The sequence below is a fragment of the Mesoplodon densirostris genome, chromosome 2 (assembly GCF_025265405.1).
Source record: "Mesoplodon densirostris isolate mMesDen1 chromosome 2, mMesDen1 primary haplotype, whole genome shotgun sequence".
In the NCBI taxonomy this organism is placed as follows: domain Eukaryota; kingdom Metazoa; phylum Chordata; class Mammalia; order Artiodactyla; family Ziphiidae; genus Mesoplodon; species Mesoplodon densirostris.
Window position 1 is genome coordinate 161,041,462 of NC_082662.1, and position 19,195 is coordinate 161,060,656.

The 19,195-nt window shown below is 38.2% G+C and overlaps 1 protein-coding gene and 1 pseudogene across 3 annotated transcripts in view; one reads left to right on the plus strand and one right to left on the minus strand.

Annotated features, from left to right (window-relative positions):
• The window catches only part of ANKRD45 (ankyrin repeat domain 45), a 55,957-nt gene that overhangs the window by 33,719 nt on the left and 3,043 nt on the right, over positions 1-19,195 (plus strand). For 2 of the 3 annotated variants that reach the window (XM_060088571.1, XM_060088569.1), the window contains exon 6: positions 10,855-11,111. The exons of the other annotated variant lie outside the window; for it this stretch is intronic. In XM_060088571.1, coding sequence (XP_059944554.1) covers positions 10,855-10,910 — 56 coding nt within the window. In that variant the 3' untranslated portion in view covers positions 10,911-11,111. Of the gene's footprint in view, positions 1-10,854; positions 11,112-19,195 lie in introns of those variants that run through there. 3 annotated transcript variants of the gene reach the window in all.
• On the minus strand, positions 14,143-14,549 carry LOC132483291 (large ribosomal subunit protein eL32-like; annotated as a pseudogene).

The window sequence follows — 19,195 nt, forward strand, 5'->3', positions numbered from 1 at the left end:
TGTTACAGGCACTAATCTGTAACTCAGTTTCATTGAGTTACAATATTAATAATAATTAAAAATAATGACTGTTATTTCTACAGAGAATGTCTAGTACTAATCTTATTACCATCATTAATCATTTAATTTTATGTAATTTACTATAGTTTTGACCAGTGATTTTCAACCAGGAAGACATGTCCTTCAAGGAGATAGAGCGGCAGAATTTGAAAAAAACATTTTCAGTAATGTAACTCTATAGTTTGAAAAACCTATTGTGGGAATACTGTCCTGTCAGTGGAGAAGGTGCACTGTCATAATCTTGGTGGCAGGTGTACCTAAGATTTTAAAAATATCAGCTTTATTGAGATAGAATTCTCATACCATGAAATTCACCATTTAAAAAATGAAAAATTCAGCGGTTTTCAGTATATTTTCAGAGTTATGTAATCATCACCACTGTCTAATTTTAGAACATTTTACCAGCCCGAAGAGACACACCATATCTATTAGTAGTCACTGCCCATTCCTCCCTTCCACAAGTCCCTGGCAACTACTAATCTACTTTTTATCTCTATGGATTGCCTGTTCTGAACATTTCAGAGATAGATCATATAGTCTGTTGCCTTTTGTATCTGGCTTCTTTCGCTTTGCATAATGTTTTTAAGGTTTATCCATGTTGTAATATGTGTCAGTATTCCTTTTTATCACGGAACAATTGTCCATTGTATGGATTCAAATTTATCCATTCATTAACTGATGGACACTTGAGTTTCTACTCATTTGACTATGATTTGCATTTCTCTGATGATTAGTGATGTTGAGTGTCTATTTGTATGCCTGTTGGCCATCTGTATGTCTTCTTTGGAAAAATGTCTGAATTTTGAAAAATTCAGATCTTCTGCCCATTTTTTAATCGGACTTTTTGGTTTTTTGATATTGAGTTGTATGAGCTGTTTGTATATTTTGCATAAAAACCCCTTGTTGGTTGCAGATATTCTGTAGGTTGTCTTTCCGTTTTGACCATGGTTTCCTTTGCTGTGCAAAAGCTTTTAAGTTTAATTAGGTCCCCTTTATTTATCTTTGCTTTTGTTTCTTTTGCCTTTGGAGACAGATCCCAAAAATTATTGCTATGATTTATGCCAAACATTGTTCTGCCTATGCTGTGTTCTAGGAGTTTTATCATTTCAGGTCTTACATTTAGATCTTTAATCCATTTTGATTTTATTTTTATATATGGTGTGAGAAAATGTTCTAATTTCATTCTTTTACATGTAGCTGTCCAGTTTTCCCAGCACCACTTATTGAAGAGACCATCTTTTCTCAATTGTATAGTCTTGCCTCCTTTGTCATAGATTAATTGACCATAAGTGTGTGGGTTTATTTCTGGGCTCTTTGTTCTGTTCCGTTGATCTAATTTTCTGTTTTTGTGCCAGCACCATGCTGTTTTGATTACTGTAGTTTTGTAGTATACTCTGAAGTCAGGGCATGTGATACCTCCAGCTTTGTTCTTTTTTCTCAAGATTGCATTGGCAAATTGGGGTTTTTTGTGGTTACATATAAATTTTAGTATGATTTGTTCTAGTTCTGTGGAAAATGCCATTGGTATTTTGAAAGAGATTGCATTAAATCTGTAGATTGCTTTGTGTAGTGTGGACATTTTAACAATATTAATTCTTCTAATCAAGGAACATGGGATGTCTTTCCATTTTCATTTATCATCTTCAAATTCTTTCATTCATGTTTTATAATTTTCAGAGTATAGGTTTTTCACCTCTGAGGTTACAGTTATTCCTAGGTTTTTTTAATGCGATTTTGAATAGGATTTTAAACAGGCTTGTTTTCTTGCTTTCACTTTCTGATAGTTCATTATTAATGTATGGAAAAGCAACAGATTTTTGTATATTAATCTTGTATCCTGCAACTTTACTGAATTCATTTATTAGTTCTAAAAGTTTTTTGGTGGAGAATTTAGGGTTTTCTATATAAAGTATCTTGTCATATGCACATAGTGACAGTTTTACTTCTTCCCTTCCAATTTAGATGCCATTTGTTTCTTTTTCTTCTCTGACTGCTGTGGCTAGGACTTCCAAAACTGTGTTGAATAAAAGGGGCGTGAGTGGTCATCCTTGTCTTGTTCCTGATCTTAGAGGAAATGCTTTAAACTTTTCACTGTTGAGTATGATGTCAGCTGTGGGTTTGTTGTAAACGACCTTTATTATGTTGAGATATGTTCCTCATTACCAACTTTGATGAGAGTTTTTATCATGAATGCATGTTGAATTTTATCAGATGCTTTTTCTGTGTCTTTTGAGATGATCATGTGATTTTTATTCATGTTTTATGAATGTGGTAGATCACATTGATTGATTTGCAGGTATTGAACCATCCTTGCATCTCTGGGATAAGTCCCACTTGATCATGGTATATGATCCTTTTAATGTATTTTTGAATTCGGTTTGCTAAAATTTTGTTGAGAATTTTTGCATCTATAGTCATCAGAGTTATTGGCCTGTAATTTTCTCTTTTTGTAGTGTCTTTGACTCTTTTTTTTTTTTGCTTTTCAAAAAAATTTTAATAGATATTTATTGGAGTATAATTGCTTCACAATACTGTGTTAGTTTCTTTTGTACACCAAAGTGAATCAGCCATATGCATACATATGTCCCCATATCCCCACCCTCGTGAGCCTCCCTCCCATCCTCCCTATCCCACCCCTCTAGGTTATCACAAAGCACCGAGCCGATCTCCCTGTGCTATGCTGCTGCTTCCCACTAGCTAGCTGTTTTATATTTGGTAATGTATATATGTCGATGCTACTTCGCCCAGCTTCCCCCTCCTACCCCGTGTCCTCAAGTCTGTTCTCTACGTCTACCTCTTTATTTCTGCCCTGCAACTAGGTTCATCAGTCTCATTTTTTTTTAGATTCCATATATATGTGTTAGCATGAGGTATTTGTCTCTTTCTTCACTCTGTATGACAGACTCTAGGTCCATCCACCTCAGTACAGATAACTCAATTTCATTTCTTTTTATGGCTAATATTTCACTGTATATATGTGCCACCTCTTCTTTATCCATTCATCTTTCGATGGACATTTAGGCTGGTTCCATGTCATGGCTATTGTAAAGAGTGCTGCAATGACATTGTGGTACTTGTCCCTTTTTGAAGTATGGTTTTCTCAGGGTATATGCCCAGTAGTGGGATTGTTGGGTCATATGGTAGTTCTATTTTTAGTTTTTTAAGGAACCTCCATACTGTTTTCCATAGTGGTTGTATCAATTTACATTCCCACCAACAGTGCGAGAGGGTTCTGTTTCACCACACCCTTTCCAGCATTTATTGTTTCTACATTTTTTGATAGTGGCCATTCTGACCTGTGTGAGGTGATACCTCATTATAGTTTTGATTTGCATTTCTGTAATGATTAGTGATGTTGAGCATCTTTTCATGTGCCTCTTGGCCATCTGTATGTCTTCCTTGGTGAAATGTCTATTTAGGTCTTCTGCCCATTTTTTTAATTGGATTGTTTGCTTTTTTGATATTGAGCTCCATGAGCTGTTTGTATGATTTTGAGATTAATCCTTTGTCTGATTTGCAAATATTTTTCCCATTCTGAGGGTTGTCTTTTTGTCTTGTTTATGGTTTCCTTTACTGTGCAAAAGCTTTGAAGTTTAATTAAATACCGTTTGTTTATTTTTGTTTTTATTTCCATTGCTCTAGGAGGTGGATCAAAAAAGATCTTGCTGTGGTTTATGTCAAAGAGTGTTTTTCTTATGTTTTCCTCCAAGAGTTTTATAGTGTCTGGTCTTACATTCAGGTCTTTAATCCATTTGAAGTTTATTTTTGTGTATGGTGTTAGAGAGTGTTCTAATTTCATTCTTTTACATGTAGCTGTCCAGTTTTCCCAGCACCACTTATTGAAGAGGCTGTCTTTTCTCCACTGTATGTTCTTGCCTCCATTGTCGTAAATTAGGTGCCCATATGTGCGTGGGTTTATCTCTGGGCATTCTATCCTGTACCATTGATCTATACTGTTTTTGTGCCAGTACCATACTGTCGTGATTACTGTAGCTTTATGGTATAGTTTGAAGTGGGTGAGCCTGATTCCTCCAACTGCATTTTTCTTTCTCAAGATTGCTTTGGCTATTTGGGGTCTTTTGTGTTTCCATATGAATTGTAAAATTTTGTGTTCTAATTCTCTGAAGAATGCCATTGGTAGCTTGATAGGGATTACATTGATACTGTAGATTGCTTTGGGTACATAGTCATTTTCACAATATTGATTCTTCCAATCCCAGAACACGGTATATTTTTCCATCTGTTTATGTCATCTTGATTTCTTTCAACAGTGTTTTAGTTTTCTGAGTACAGGTCTTTTGCCTCCTAGGGCAGGTTTATTCCTAGGTATTTTATTCTTTTTGTTGCGATGGTAAGTGGGATTGTTTCCTTAATTTCTCTTTCTGATTTTATGTTGTTGGTGTATAGGAATGCCAGAGATTTCTGTGCATTAATTTTGTATCCTGCAACCTTACCAAATTCATTGATTAGTTCTAGTAGTTTTCTGGTGGCATCTTTAGGATTTTCTATGTATAGTATCATGTCATCTGCAGACAGTTGACAGTTTTACTACTTCTTTTCCAATTTGGATTCCTTTTATTTCTTTGTCTTCTCTGATTGCCATGGCTAGGACTTCCAAAACTATGTTGAATAATAGTGGCAAGAGTGGACATCCTTGTCTTGTTCCTGATCTGAGTGGAAATGCTTTAGTTTTTCACCATTGAGGATGATGCTTGCTGTGGGTTTGTCATATATGGCCTTTATTATGTTGAGGTAGTTTCCCTCTATTCCCATTTTCTGGAGAGTTTTTATCATAAATGGGTGTTGAATTTTGTCAAAAGCTTTTTCTGCATCTATTGAGGTGGTCATATGTTTTTTATTCCTTAATTTGTTAATATGGTGTATCTCATTGATTGATTTGCGTATATTGAAGAATCCTTGCATCCCTGGGATAAATCTCACTTGATCATGGTGTATGATCCTTTAATGTATTGTTGGATTCTGTTTGCTAGTATTTTGTTGAGGATTTTTGCATCTATGTTCATCAGTGATAATTGGCCTATAATTTTCTTTTTTTGTGATATCTTTTCTGGTTTTGGTATCAGGGTGATGGTGGCTTTGTAGAATGAATTTGTGAGTGTTTCTCCCTCTGCAATTTTTTGGAAGAGTTTGAGAAGGATGGGTGTTAGTGCTTCTCTAAATGTTTCATAGAATTCATCTTTGAAGCCATCTGGTCCTGGAGTTTTGTTGGTTGGAAGATTTTTAATTATAGTTTGAATTTCATTACTTGTGATATGTCTGTTTATATTTTCTAATTCTTCCTAGTTCAGTCTTGGAAAATTGTACCTTTCCAAGAATTTGTCCATTTCTTTGTGGTTGTCCATTTGATTGGCATATAGTTGTTTGTAGTAGTCTCCTATAATCCTTTGTATTTCTGCAGTGTCATTTGTGATTTCTCCTTTTTCATTTCTAATTTTATTGATTTGAGTCCTCTCTGCTTTTTCTTGAGGAGTCTGGCTAATGGTTTATCAATATTGTTTATCTTCTCAAAGAATTAGCTTTTAGTTTTATTGATCTTTGCTATTGTTTTCTTTGTTTCTGTTTCATTTATTTCTGCTCTGATCTTTATGATTTCTTTCCTTCTAGTGACTTTGGGTTTTCTTTGTTCTTCTTTCTCTACTTGTTTTAAGTGTAGGGTTAGATTGTTTATTTGAGATGTTTCTTGTTTCTTGAGGTAGGCTTGTATTGCTATAAACTTCATTCTTAGAACTGCTTTCGGTGCATCCCATAGGTTTTGGATCATCGTATTTTCGTTGTAATTTGTCTGTAGGTATTTTTTGATTTCCCCTTTGATTTCTTCAGTGATTTCTTGGTTATTTAGTAACGTATTGTTTAGCCTCCATGTGTTTGTGTTTTTTATGTTTTTTCCCCTGTAATTGATTTCTAATCTCATAGCATTGTGGTCAGAAAAGATGCTTCATATAATTTCAATGTTCTTAAATTTACTGAGGCTTAATTTGTGACCCAAGATGTGATCTATCCTGGAGAATGTTCAGTGTGCACTTGAGAAGAAAGTGTAATCTTTTGTTTTTGGATAGAATGTCCTGTAAATATCAATTAAATCTATCTGGTCTATTGTGTTATTTAAACCTTGTGTTTCCTTATTAATTTTCTGTCTGGATGATCTGTCCATTGGTGTAAGTGAGGTGTTAAAGTCCCCCACTATTATTGTGTTACTGTCGATTTCCTCTTTTATAGCTGTTAGCAGTTGCCTTATGTACTGAGGTGCTTGTGTGTTGGGTGTATAAATATATATAATCGTTGATCCTTTGATCAGTATGTGGTGTCCCTCCTTATCTCTTGTAACAGTCTTTATTTTAAAGTCTATTTTGTCTGATACGAGTATTGCTGCTCCAGCTTTCTTTTGATTTCCATTTGCTTGGAATATCTTTTTCCATCCCTTCACTTTCAGTCTGTGTGTGTCCCTAGGTCTGAAGTGGGTCTCTTGTAGACAACATAAATATGGGTCTTGTTTTTGTATCCATTCAGCCAGTCTGTGTCTTTTGGTTGGGGCATTTAATCCATTTTACATTCAAGGTGATTATTGATATGTATGTTCCTATTACCATTTTCTTAATTGTTCTGGGTTCGTTTTTGTGGGTCTTTTTCTTCTCTTGTGTTTCCCACCTAGAGAAGTTTCTTTAGCATTTGTTGTAAAGCTGGTTTGGTGGTGCTGAATTCTCTTAGCTTTTGCTTGTCTGAAAAGCTTTTGATTTCTCTGTTGAATCTCAATTAGATCCTTGCTGGGTAGCATAATGTTGGTTGTAGGTTTTTCTGTTTCATCACTTTAAGTATATCCTGCCACTCCCTTCTGGCCTGCAGAGTTTCTGCTGAAAAATCAACTGATAACTGTATGGGGATTACTTTGTATGTTATTTTTTGTTTTTCTCTTGCTGCTTTTAATATTTTATCTTCGAATTTAATTTTTGTTAGTTTGATTAATATGTGTCTTAGTGTGTTTTTCTTAGGGCTTATCCTGTATGGGACTCTCTGCACTTCCTGGACTTGGTTGACTATTTCCTTTCCCATGTTAGGGAAGTTTTCACCTATAATCTCTTCAGATATTTTCTCATACCTTTCTTTTTCTCTTCTTCTTCTGGGACCCCTATAATTCAAATGTTGGTGCGTTTAGTGTTGTCCTAGAGATCTCTGAGATTGTCTTCAATTGTTTTCATTCTTTTTTCTTTATTCTGCTCATTGGCAGTTATTTGCACCATTTTGTTTTCCAGCTCACTTATTAGTTCTTCTGCCTCAGGTATTCTGTTATTGATTCCGTCTTGTTTATTTTTCATTTCAGTTATTTGTTTGTTCTTTAGTTCTTCTAGATCTTTGTTAAACATTTTTTAAATTTTCTCAGTCCATGCCTCCATTCTATTTCTGAGATTCTGGATCATCTTTACTATCATTACAGTGAATTCTCTTTCAGGTAGATTGCCTATTTCCTCTTCATTTGTTTGGTTTTGTAGGTTTTTACCTTGTTCCTTCATCTGTGACATATTTTTTTGCTGTCTCATTTTTTTCTTTTTTTTTAATGAGTGGGATTGTGTTCCTGTCTTGGTGATTGTTTGGCCTGAGGCTTTCAGCACTGGAATTTATAGGCTGTTGGGTAGAGGTGGGTCTTGGTGCTGAGATGAGGACCTCCATGAGACCTCACTCCAATGAATATTCCCTGGGGACTGAGGTTCTATGTTAGTCCAGTGTTTCGGACTTGGAGCTCCCTCTGCAGGAGCTTTGGCCTGACCCCTGGCTCGTGAACCAAGATACTGCAAGCCGCATGGGGTGGCAAAAAAAAAAAAAAAAAAGAATCATAACAAAGTAAAAAATAGAATTAAACTAGTAAACTAACAGATATGTGAGAAAGAATATAAAAATAAAAATGTAGATAACTAAACAACCAGAATTTACAACTGTACCACAATTGTGAAAAAGAGGAGGGAAAAGAAAAGAAAAAAGAAAAAAGTGGGGGAGGCCTTAGCTGTGGAGGGTGGGGCCTAAGCAAGGGCAAGGTTTGGGTGGTGGGCGTGGCCTATGCTCAGGACCCACAGGGCTGGAAAAGGCCCTGGGGGCTTTGGGGGGCGGGGTTTAGCGTCAATGCAAAAGAAGGGGCTCAGGCTTGCCCACCACCCCTGGTCTCAGAGGGTGGGGGACCTCACCTGGGAGCCCAGGAGGCTTCCTGGGCTCGAATGGGTGGGGCAAATGCCCTCTGCTCTTCTCTCGCTCCTCTCAGAGGACCCCTCCTGCCTGCCTGTCCTGATCTCCCTGGTGTCCCCCCCATGCCCCCAGTACCAATGTGGCCGTGGGGAAGGGGAGCCCTGTAGGGCAGGAGACCACCCTGGGAGCTCAGCAGGCTCCCTGGGCCCGAGTGGGTGGGGCAGTTGCCCTCTGCTGCTTTCCCACTCCTCCTGGAAGGCTCTTCCCACCTGCCTCTCCCGATCTTCCGGCCTCAGGGTTGCTGATCCTGTCTGGCCTCCACTTCTCCTCCCCCCTCAGTCCCACCATTTCACTTGGGGGTTCCTCCCATCTCCTTGGGTGTCAGGGTTTCCCACCAGCGGCTGGCAGTTGCCCTAGTTGTGGGGAGACGCTAACTTGGAGTCTTCCCACACCTCCATCCTGACTCATTTTGGTATTAGGGTAATGGTGGCATCATAGAATGCATTTGGGAGTGTTCTCCCATCTCAAAAATTTTTTGGAATAGTTTGAGAAGGTTAGGTATTAACTCTTCTTTGTATGTTTGGTACAATTCTTCTGTGAAGCCATTTAGTCATGTTTTTTGCTTTCTGGAAGTTTTTTAAATTTCAGTTTCAATTTCACAGGTAGTGATTGGTCTGTTCAGATTGTCTATTTATTCTTGATTTAGTCTTTGAAAGTTGTGTTTTTCTAGAAATTTGACCATTTCTTCTAGGTTGTTCAATTTGTTGGCATGTAACTGTTCATAATAATCTCTTATGATTTTTTTGTATCTGTGATAGCAGTTGTTATTTCTCCTCTTTTATTTCTTATTTTGTTTATTTGGGTCTTCTCTCTTTTTTTTCTTGATGAGCCTGGCTAAAGGTTTATTAATTTTATTTACCTTTTCAAAAAACAGTTCTTGGTTTCATTGATCTTTTCTATTGTTTTTTGATCTCTATTATATTTGTTTTTGCTCTGATATTTATGTTTTTCTTTCCATCTGCTAACTTTGGGCTTTGTTTGTTTTTCTTTTTCTAATGCCTTTTTTAAAAATGACAGTACTTTAAATTTATTATTTATTTTATTTATTTATTTTGGCTGTGCTGGGTCTTAGTTGCGGCTTGCGGGATCTTCATTGTGGTATGTGGGATCTTTAGTTCCGGCATGCGGACATCTTATTTGCGGCATGCAGACTTCTTAGTTGTGGCATGTGAACTCTTAGTTGCGGCATGCAGGCTTCTTAGTAGCAGCATGTGGGCTTCTTAGTTGTGGCACACGGGCTTCTTAGTTGCAGCATGTAAACTCTTAGTTGTGGCATGCACATGGGATCTAGTTCCCCGATGGGGACCAAACCCCGGCCCCCTGCATTGGGAGCATGGATTCTTACCCACTGGGCCACCAGGGAAGTTCCTCTAATTCCTTTACATGGAAGGTTATGTTGTTTATTTGAGATATTTTTGTTTCTTGAGGTATACCTATATTGCTATAAACTTTCCTCTTAGAACTGCCTTTTCTACATCCTCTATAGATCTTGGAAAGTTGTGTTTCCATTTTCATTTGTCTTGAGGTATTTTCTGTTTTTCTCTTTGATTTATTTATTGGCTCATTGGTTTTTTAGTAGCATGTTGTTTAGTCTCCACATATATGTATTTTTCTTCTTATTGTTGAATTGTAAATGTTTTTATGTATCTTGGGTATAAGTCTCTTATCAGATATATGACCTGCAAATATTTTCTCCCATTATGTGGATTATCTTTTCATTTTCTTAATTGTGTTCTTTGAAGCACAAAAGGCTTTAAGTTTGATGAAGTCTAATTTATCTACTTTTCCTTTTGTTGATTGTGCTTTGTGTCATATCTAAGAAACATTGCCTTATCTAAGGTCACCAATATTTACTTTTATGTTTTTTTGTAAGAGTTTTGTAGTTTTTTTAGCCCTTATGTCTAAACATGTCTGTGATCCATTTTAAGTTAATTTTTGTATATGGTGTGAGGTAGTGGGTCCAGCTTCATTCTTTTGTATATGGATACCCAGTACTTAAGATTTTTATGTTTATCAAAAGGAACCATGGTTTTTTAAAGGTTAAGGCACTGAATCTGTTCTAGGTGGTATGACAAACTGTCCCTTGCCAACTGTACCTAACGTCAAATGAGCATACACATAGCACTCTCGTAGGTCCCCTGAAGGGAAATAGATGCCTTTGCACCATCCTTGTCTTTAAGGAGTCCACTAACCACTTTGTGAGTAAACATGCCTACTTGAAAAGATAAACTAAGAGCTGTGTATATTCAGGGAAGCCTAAGCATAAAGAGAAGGCATCATGAAGAAAGAGGAATTGCCTGAAAGGATAGGTAACCAACGTGGAATATGTAGGGAATTCTGGAATGAAACACAACATAATGATGAAAAGTTGAAATATGGGACTAGAGAAGTGGTCAGTATCCATCTGGCTGATTGTAGTTGAGTACACATTAAGGAAGAGTAGAAAATAAGGTTGGAAAGTTAGCTTGTGATCATTTCATTAAAAGTACTGAATTAAGGACTTCCCTGGTGGTGCAGTGGTTAAGAATCCATCTGCCAATGCAGGGGACACAGGTTCGATCCCTTGTCCGGGAGGATCCCACATGCCATGGAGCAGCTAAGCCCGTGTGCCACAACTACTGAGCCTGCACTCTAGAGCCCGCGAGCCACAGCTGCTGAGCCCATGTGATGCAACTACTGAAGCCCGCGTGCCTAGAGCCTGTGCTCTGCAACAAGAGATGCCTTCGCAGTGAGAAGCCCATGCACCACAATGAAGAGTAGCCCCCACTCGTTGCAACTAGAGAAAGCCCGTGCATAGCAACGAAGACCTAACACAGCCAAAAATAAAATAAATAAATTTTTAAAAAGTATTGAATTATAAGCTTCAAAGTTTGGACTTTGCTTTCAGTGCAGCGGGTTGCCATTAAAGGCTTTGTTTGGGGTAGGAGAGATGAGGAATCAAGTAGTGGAGAATAATCTGGCTGTCCTTGCAAAATGGATTGGAGGGAGAAGAGACCAGAGGGAGTGAGACCAGTATAGTCCAGGAATGAGATGGTTAAGACGAGTTGTTGGTTATACAGTTCACTTCCCACCTTTCCCCACCAAGCCACCACTATTGTTAGTCTGGCCCAACAACCCTCCCTCCTTCCCTTCTCATCTCTGAGGAGGAATTTCAGCGGCTCCAATCAAGATGGTGGAATAGAACGATGTGGAGCTCACCTTTTCCCACAAATACATAATGAATACATCTACATGTGGAACAGTTATCACAGAATACCTATTGAATGCTGGCAGAAAATCCCAGAAACTCAGAAGAACGAGGAAGATCTCCATGTAACCGGGTAGGATGAAAGAAAAAAAAAAAAAAAAAGGAAGCAAACAGGATAGGACCTGTGCCACTGGGAGAGAGCTAGGAAAGAGGAAAGGTTCTCGTACCCTGGGAAGCCCCCACACTGGTGGGGAGATCACCTGGGACAGAAAGGGAGCTTCAGAGGCTTAGAGGAGAGTGTAGAAGCCGGTTTGCAGCAGGCAGAACAGAGAGAGACCAGCACAGAGGATCCGTGCTGCCTTGCTGAAGTCCCCAGTCCGAGATGTGGACCTGCTAGTAATACATGCGAGGGCTGGTTGCTAAAACTTGGGCTTCAGAGGACAGACCTGGGGAGAGGACTGGGGTTAGCCCTGCGGAGACAGCCTGAAGGGCCTGGAATGTGGTAAGGGCTGCAACCAGGAGTGTATGTGGAAGAAGCCTGGCCCACCATAGAAGTGAAGGGCTATTGTTAAAAGGCACTCGAAGAGAAGGGGAGGACCCGCCATTGCAACGTCACTTTTGGCATGTTTACGGCCAGTGTGTGCCGCCATTGAAACCCCATTGTTAATGCATAAGTGAAGTGGGGGTGGGGCTTGCCATAGCAGCCTCTTTCTCATTGCCACCTCTATGAGCTCTGGGAGCATGCAAGCACCAGCAGGTTGCCCACATGCGGAGGCGGGGCTGAAAGCAGAGCCTTCCCCCCATGGCATGTGATCCACAACACCGCTGCTTGCTTTGTAAACTCAGTGCCTGTGGGACATCCGAGTGGACAATGGGTGCTCCTGTGGCTGGGATGGGTCTGGCCTTAGCAGCTGTGGGCTTTGTGGGTGCATGCACGTGGAGGTGGGGCCAGAGTCTGGGCTACTTCCCTAGCTCCCATGGCAGGTCCAGGTGTGCAACTGCTGTGGTCCTGGTACCTGACTTCAGTGGATTGACACCTATGGATCTGTGATGGTGGCTTTGTGATCACAGTGCCTGAGGGGCACAGGGCTGATAGCCTGCATTCCCACAGTGGAGGCGGGCCGAGGGTAGTGTGCACAACAGTGTACTTTGTGAGCTCATGCAGTAGGTGACAGGTGACATGACAGAGTGCTCTCCCCGATGGACAGCTCCGATGGAGGAATACTCAGCGGCTTCTCTTCCATTGGGAGCGCTCCGATCCTGCCTACATCACACTGCAGCTTAGAAATGGATCTAGGGCTTCTATGCCAACAACTAGGGAGCAGACCCTGCCCCCAGTAGGGCTGTAACAATCACAGAGCAAAGAGGAGGCCCCGTTCAACATCCAACACCTATTCCATTCACCACAACATCAGTCATATCCCCATCAATGGGATAACAGCCAGCAGACACTGAGGAAAGATGCGGCAGCCATCCATACTAAAAAACAGCCTTGCACCAAAAATATTAAACCCACACAAGCTACACAGGGACACTTCTACATAAAAATAGCCCTCCAAGACCACAGTAGATAATTGTTTCTACTAAACTCATAGAGTAAGAGAAATAAAAGTAAAATGAAGAATGAGAGGAACCACTCCCAATTAAAAGATCAAGAGAATTCCCCTGAAAGAACAAATAATGAAACAGACCTCTTCAGTCTAATAGACACCGAGTTTAAAAAGGAGATACTGAAAATACTGAAGGAATTAAGAAGGGCTATTGATAGAAATGCAAATTACTGTAAAAAGGACCAGGAACTATAAAGAGGAACCAAGACAAATTAAAAGACTTATTTGCTGAGACGAAAGCTGAGTTTAAGGCAATAGGTAGCAGACTGAATAATGTAGAAGAACGAATAAGTGATCTGCAGATTAGAATAATGGAAATCACCCAATCAGAACAGCAGACAGAAAGCCAAATGAAAAAAAAATGAAAGCAATATAAGAGACCTATGGGATAATATAAAGCACGCCAGTCTACACATAATAAGGATCCCAGAAGGAGAAGAAAGAGAAAAGGGAATCAAAAATGTATTTGAAGAAATTATGGCTGAAAACTCCCCAAACCTAAAGAAGGAAACATATCCAGGTACAGGAAGCATGGAGGGTCCCAAACATGATGAGCCCAAACAGACCTACACCAAGATATACTATAATTAAAATGGCAAAAGTGAAAGATAAAGAGAGGATTCTAAAGGCAGCAAGAGGAAAACAAGGAGTTACTTATAAGGGAAGCCCCATAAGTCTATCAGCTGATTTCTCTACAGAAATGTTGCAAGCCAGAAGGGAGTGGCAAGATATATTCAAAGTCCTGAAGGGAAAAATCTGCAGTATAGGGTACTCTACCTGGAAAGATTATCATTTAAAATAGGAGAGATAAAGAATTTCTCAGACAAGCATAAAGCTAAAAGAATACAGCAGTATTAAACCTCTTCTAAAGGAAATATTGAAAGGTCTTCTCTAAATAGAAAAGAAGCAAGAATCTATAGGAAAGAGAAAATCACAATTGGAAAGTAAATTACTTAAATAAATCAGTACACAGATTTTTTTTTTTGCCAAGTTTCATGGTTTTATTAACACAAACACGATGTGCCCACGAGCAATCTATTCATTTTCTTTGCTGCATAGCCTGATGTTGGGATTGGTGACTGTGATAGCCAGCTGGGCTACTCTTTCCACAATGGCTTTGTGGTTCTTGGAGGAGATGTTGTGAGCAATCTCAGCACAGTAAGATTTGTTGCACAACAGCGGCACTTCAAGCTCCTTGACATCGTGGACCAGGAACTTCCAGATGCTGCTGGGCATCATGTGCTTTGTTTTCTTGTTGCTCCCATAACCAATGTTGGGCATCAAGATCTGGCCCTTGAACCTCCTGTGCATCCTGTTGTCAGTGCTTCTGGATTTCTGTCAGTTCTGCTTAATTTGACATATTGATCTGACTGGTGCTTGATGACCTTTTTGGTCCTCTTTTTGACAACCTTGGGCTTTACGAGGAGTCTGAGGGCAGCCATGATGCTGACTGGGAGATGGCTGCCACTTCCATAGACCGTGCTGAAAAGAGAGCAATACACAGGTTTCAAAAAATAAAATAAAAAAGATTTTTCTGTGAAAGTGATGATAACCACAATGAACAGCAAAAGAATAAACATGAAGATGTAAAATAGGACATCAAAATCATACAGTGTTGGGGAGGAGAGTAAGAAAATGTTGATTTTTTTTTTTCAGAATGTGTTTGAGCCTATTTGACTATCAGTCTAAAGAAAGTAGGTATAGAAGGGGTTAACATACTTCAAAAACAGAGTACTTTAAACAAGGTTTAAAGTGGCAATAAATACATATCTATCAATAATTACCTTAAATGTCCGTGGACTAAATGCTCCAATCAAAAGTCATCAAGTGGCAGATTGAATAAAAAAACAAGAGCCTACAATATGCTGCCTACAAGAGACCCACTTTAGGACAAAGGACACATATAGATTGAAAGTGAGGGTGTGGAAAAAGATATTTCACGCAAACGGAAATGACAAGAAAGCAGTTGTAGCAATACTCATGTCAGACAAAATAGACTATAAAAAAAAGGCCATGAAGAAAGATAAAGGAGGACACTATATAATGATAAAAGGATCAATACAAGAAGATGATATTACACTCATCAACATATATGCACCTCAGTACATAAAACAAATACTAACAGACAAAAAGGGAGAAATTGATGGGAATACATCAATGGTAGGAGACTTTAACATCCCACTCATGCCAATGGACAGATCTTCCAGACAAAAAAATTACTAAGGCAACAGGGATCCTAAATGATACAGTATAACAGTTAGACCTAATTGATATTTTCAGGACATTACATCCAAAAACCACCCCCAGAATACACATTCTTTTCAAGTGCACATGGAATATTCTCTAGAATTGACCACACTCTAGGGTACAAAACAAGCCTCAACAAATTTAAGAGTACAGAAATTATTCCAAGCATCTTTTCTGACCACAATTGCATGAAACTAGAAATCAACCACAGAAAAAGAAAAGAGAAAAAAAAGTCAATTATAATTTTTTTCTCTTTTCAGTCAAAAAGAAAAGAGAAAAAAAATCAATTACTAAAAAACCAATGGGTCAACAATGAAATCAAAGAGAAAATTAAAAATATACCTTGAGACAAATGACAGTGAAATTCTATGGGATGCAGCAAAAACAGTTCTCAGAGGGAAGTTCGCAGTGATACAGGCCTTCTTCAAGAAACAAGAAAAATCTCAAATAAACAAACTAACCCACCACCTAAAAGAATTAGAAAAAGAAGAACAAACAAAACCTAAAGTCAGCAGAAGAAAGGAAATAATAAAGATCAGAGAGGAAACAAATAAAATAGAGATTAAAAAAACAATAGAAAAAATCAATAAAATCAAGAGCTGTTTCTTTGAAAGGGTAAACAAAATTGCCAAACCTCTGGCCAGGCTCACCAAGAAGAAAAGAGAGAGGACCCAAATAAATAAAATCAGAAATGAAAGAGGAGAAAGCACAACTGATACTGCAGAAACACACAAAAAAATAAGAGAATACTATAAACAATTATATGCCAACAAATTGCACAACTTAGAAGAAATGGACACATTTCTAGAAACACACAGCCTACCAAAACTGAATCAAGAAGATATAGATAATTTGAATAGACTGATCTCTAGAAGTGAAATAGAATCTGTTATAAAAAAAATTCCCTACAAACAGAAGTCCAGGACCAGATGGCTTCACAGGAGAATTCTACCAAACATCCAAAGAAGAACTTATACCGATCCTTCTCAAACTCTTCCAAAAGATTGAAGAGGAGGGAACACTCCCACCATCACCCTGATACCAAAACCAGACAAAGACACAACCAGAAAAGAAAATTACAGACCAATGTCTCTGATGAATATAGATGCAAAAATTCTCAACAAAATACTAGCAAAATGAATCCAACAACATATAGAAAAGATCATACAACATGACCAAGTTGGATTTATCCCAGTGTCACAAGGATGGTTCAACATATGCAAGTCAGTCAGTGTGATACACCACATCAATAACAGACAAAAACCACATATTCCTCTCATTAGATGCAGAAAAAACGTTTGATAAAATTCAACATCCATTCATGATAAAAACTCTTATGAAAGTGGGTATAGAGGGAATATTATCTCAACATAATAAAAGCTATTTATGACAAACCCACAGCCAATACAGTACTCAACAGTGAAAAGCTGAAAGCCTTCTGCTAAAATCTGGAACAAGACAGGATGCCCACTCTCACCACCTCTATTCAACATAGTTTTGGACGTCCTAGCCACAGCAGACAGACAAGAAAAAGAAATAAAAGATATCCATATTGGTAGGGAAGAGATAAAATTGTCATTATATGCAGATGACATGATACTATATATTGAAAACCATAATGACTCCACAGAAAAAACTATCAGAACTGATAACTGCATTCAGGAAGGTAACAGGATACAAGATTAACATACAGAAATTGGTTGCATTTCTTTACATGAACAAAGAAATGGCAGAAAGGGAATGTAAAAAGAAAATCCCTTTTAAAATTGCATCAAAAAATACTTAAGAATAAACCTGACCAAGGAGATGAAAGACTTACATGCTGAGAACTATAAAACATGAATAAAGGAAATTGAAGATTATTCAAAGAAATGGAAAGATAACCCATGCTCTTGGATTGGAAGGATTAATATTGTTAAGATGGCCATACTGCTCAAAGCAATCTACAGATTTAATGTGATCCTTATCAAATTGCCCATGACATTTTTCACAGAACTAGAACAAATAAGCCTAAAGTTTATATGGAACCATAAAAGACCCAGAATTGCCAAAGCAATCCTGAGGAAAAAGAACAAAGCAGGAGACATAACCCTCCCAGACTTCAGACAATACTGCAAAACTACAGTAATCAAAACAGTGTGGTATTGGCACAAAAACAGACATATGGATCAGTGGAACAGAATAGAGGGCCCCAAAATAAACCCACACACCTGTGGTCGATTAATCTTTGACAGAGGAGGCAAGAATACACAATGGGGAAGAGACAGTCTCTTCAGCAAGTGGTGCTGGGAGTTGGACAGCCACATGTAAATCCATGAAGTTAGAACACACCCTCACACCATACACAAAAATAAACTCAAAATGGCTTAAAGACTTAAATATAAGACATGACACCATAAAACTCCTAGAAGAGAACATAGGAATAACATTCTCAGACATAAATCGTAGCAATGTTTTCTTAGGTCAGTCTCCCAAGGCAGTAGAAATAAAAGCAAAAATAAACCAATGGGACCTAATCAAACTTACAAGCTTTGAGAAAATATTTGCAAATGATGCCACCGACAAGGGCTTAATTTCCAAAATATACAAATGGCTCATACAACTCAATAACAAAAAAAACAACCCAATCAAAATATGGGCAGAAGACCTAAATAGACATTTCTCCAAGGAAGACATACAGATGGCCAATAAACACGTGAGAAGATGTGTATCATCATTAATTATTAGAGAAATGCAAATCAAAACTACAGTGAGGTGCAACCTCACATCAGTCAGAATGGCCATCATTAATAAGTCTACAAGAAACAAATGCTGGAGAGGGTGTGGAGAAAAGGGAACCCTTCCTGTGCTGTTGGTAGGAATGTAAATTGCTGCAGCCACTGTGGAAAACAGTATGTAAGTTCCTCAAAAAACTAAAAATAGAGTTGCCATGTGATCCAGCAATCCCACTCCTGGGCATATATCCAGAAACAATTGTAATTCGAAAAGATACATGCACCCTTATGTTCATAGTAGCACTATTAACAATAGCCAAGACATGGAGACAACCTAGATGTCCCTCAACAGATGAATGGATAAAGGTGTGGTACATATATACAACAGAATGCTACTCAGCCATAAAAAAGAATGAAATAATGCCATTTTCAGCAATATGGATGGACCTAGAGAAAGAGAAAGGCAAATACGATGATATCACGTATATGTGGAATCTAAAATATGACACAAATGAACTTATCTACGAAACAGAAACAGACTCACAGACATAGAGAACAGGCTTGTGTTTGCCAAGGGGGGGTGGGGGTGGGGGAGGGATGGATTGGGAGTTTGTAATTAGCAGATGCAAACTATTATATATAGAATGGATAAACAACAAGGTTCTACTGTATAGCAGAGGGAACTATAGTCAATATTCTGTAATAAACCATAATGGAAAAGAATATGTAAAAGAATATATATGTGTATATAAACATATATATGTATAACTGAATCACTTTCTGTACAGCAGAAATTAACACAGCATTGTAAATATAATATACTTCAATTAAGAAAAATTGGCTCTTTACCCAAGTCCTCTCTGTCCCCTCCAAGCACCCCAGTATCTTGCATGTTCATATTATAGAAATGTTAGATCTTGATGGAACCTCTGAAATGACCCCCTTGTTTTACAATGAAGAAAGTGCAGACACATGAGGTTAAGCAGTTTATTCACATGGCTGAATTAGGAACAGTAATACTGATTATGTAAGTGTGATCTCACAGCTTTAAATATTAAAAAAAAAGGTGGGAATACTTGAATTGACATACAAACATCAAGGTTTCATTAATGACTGGTTCAGCCTTG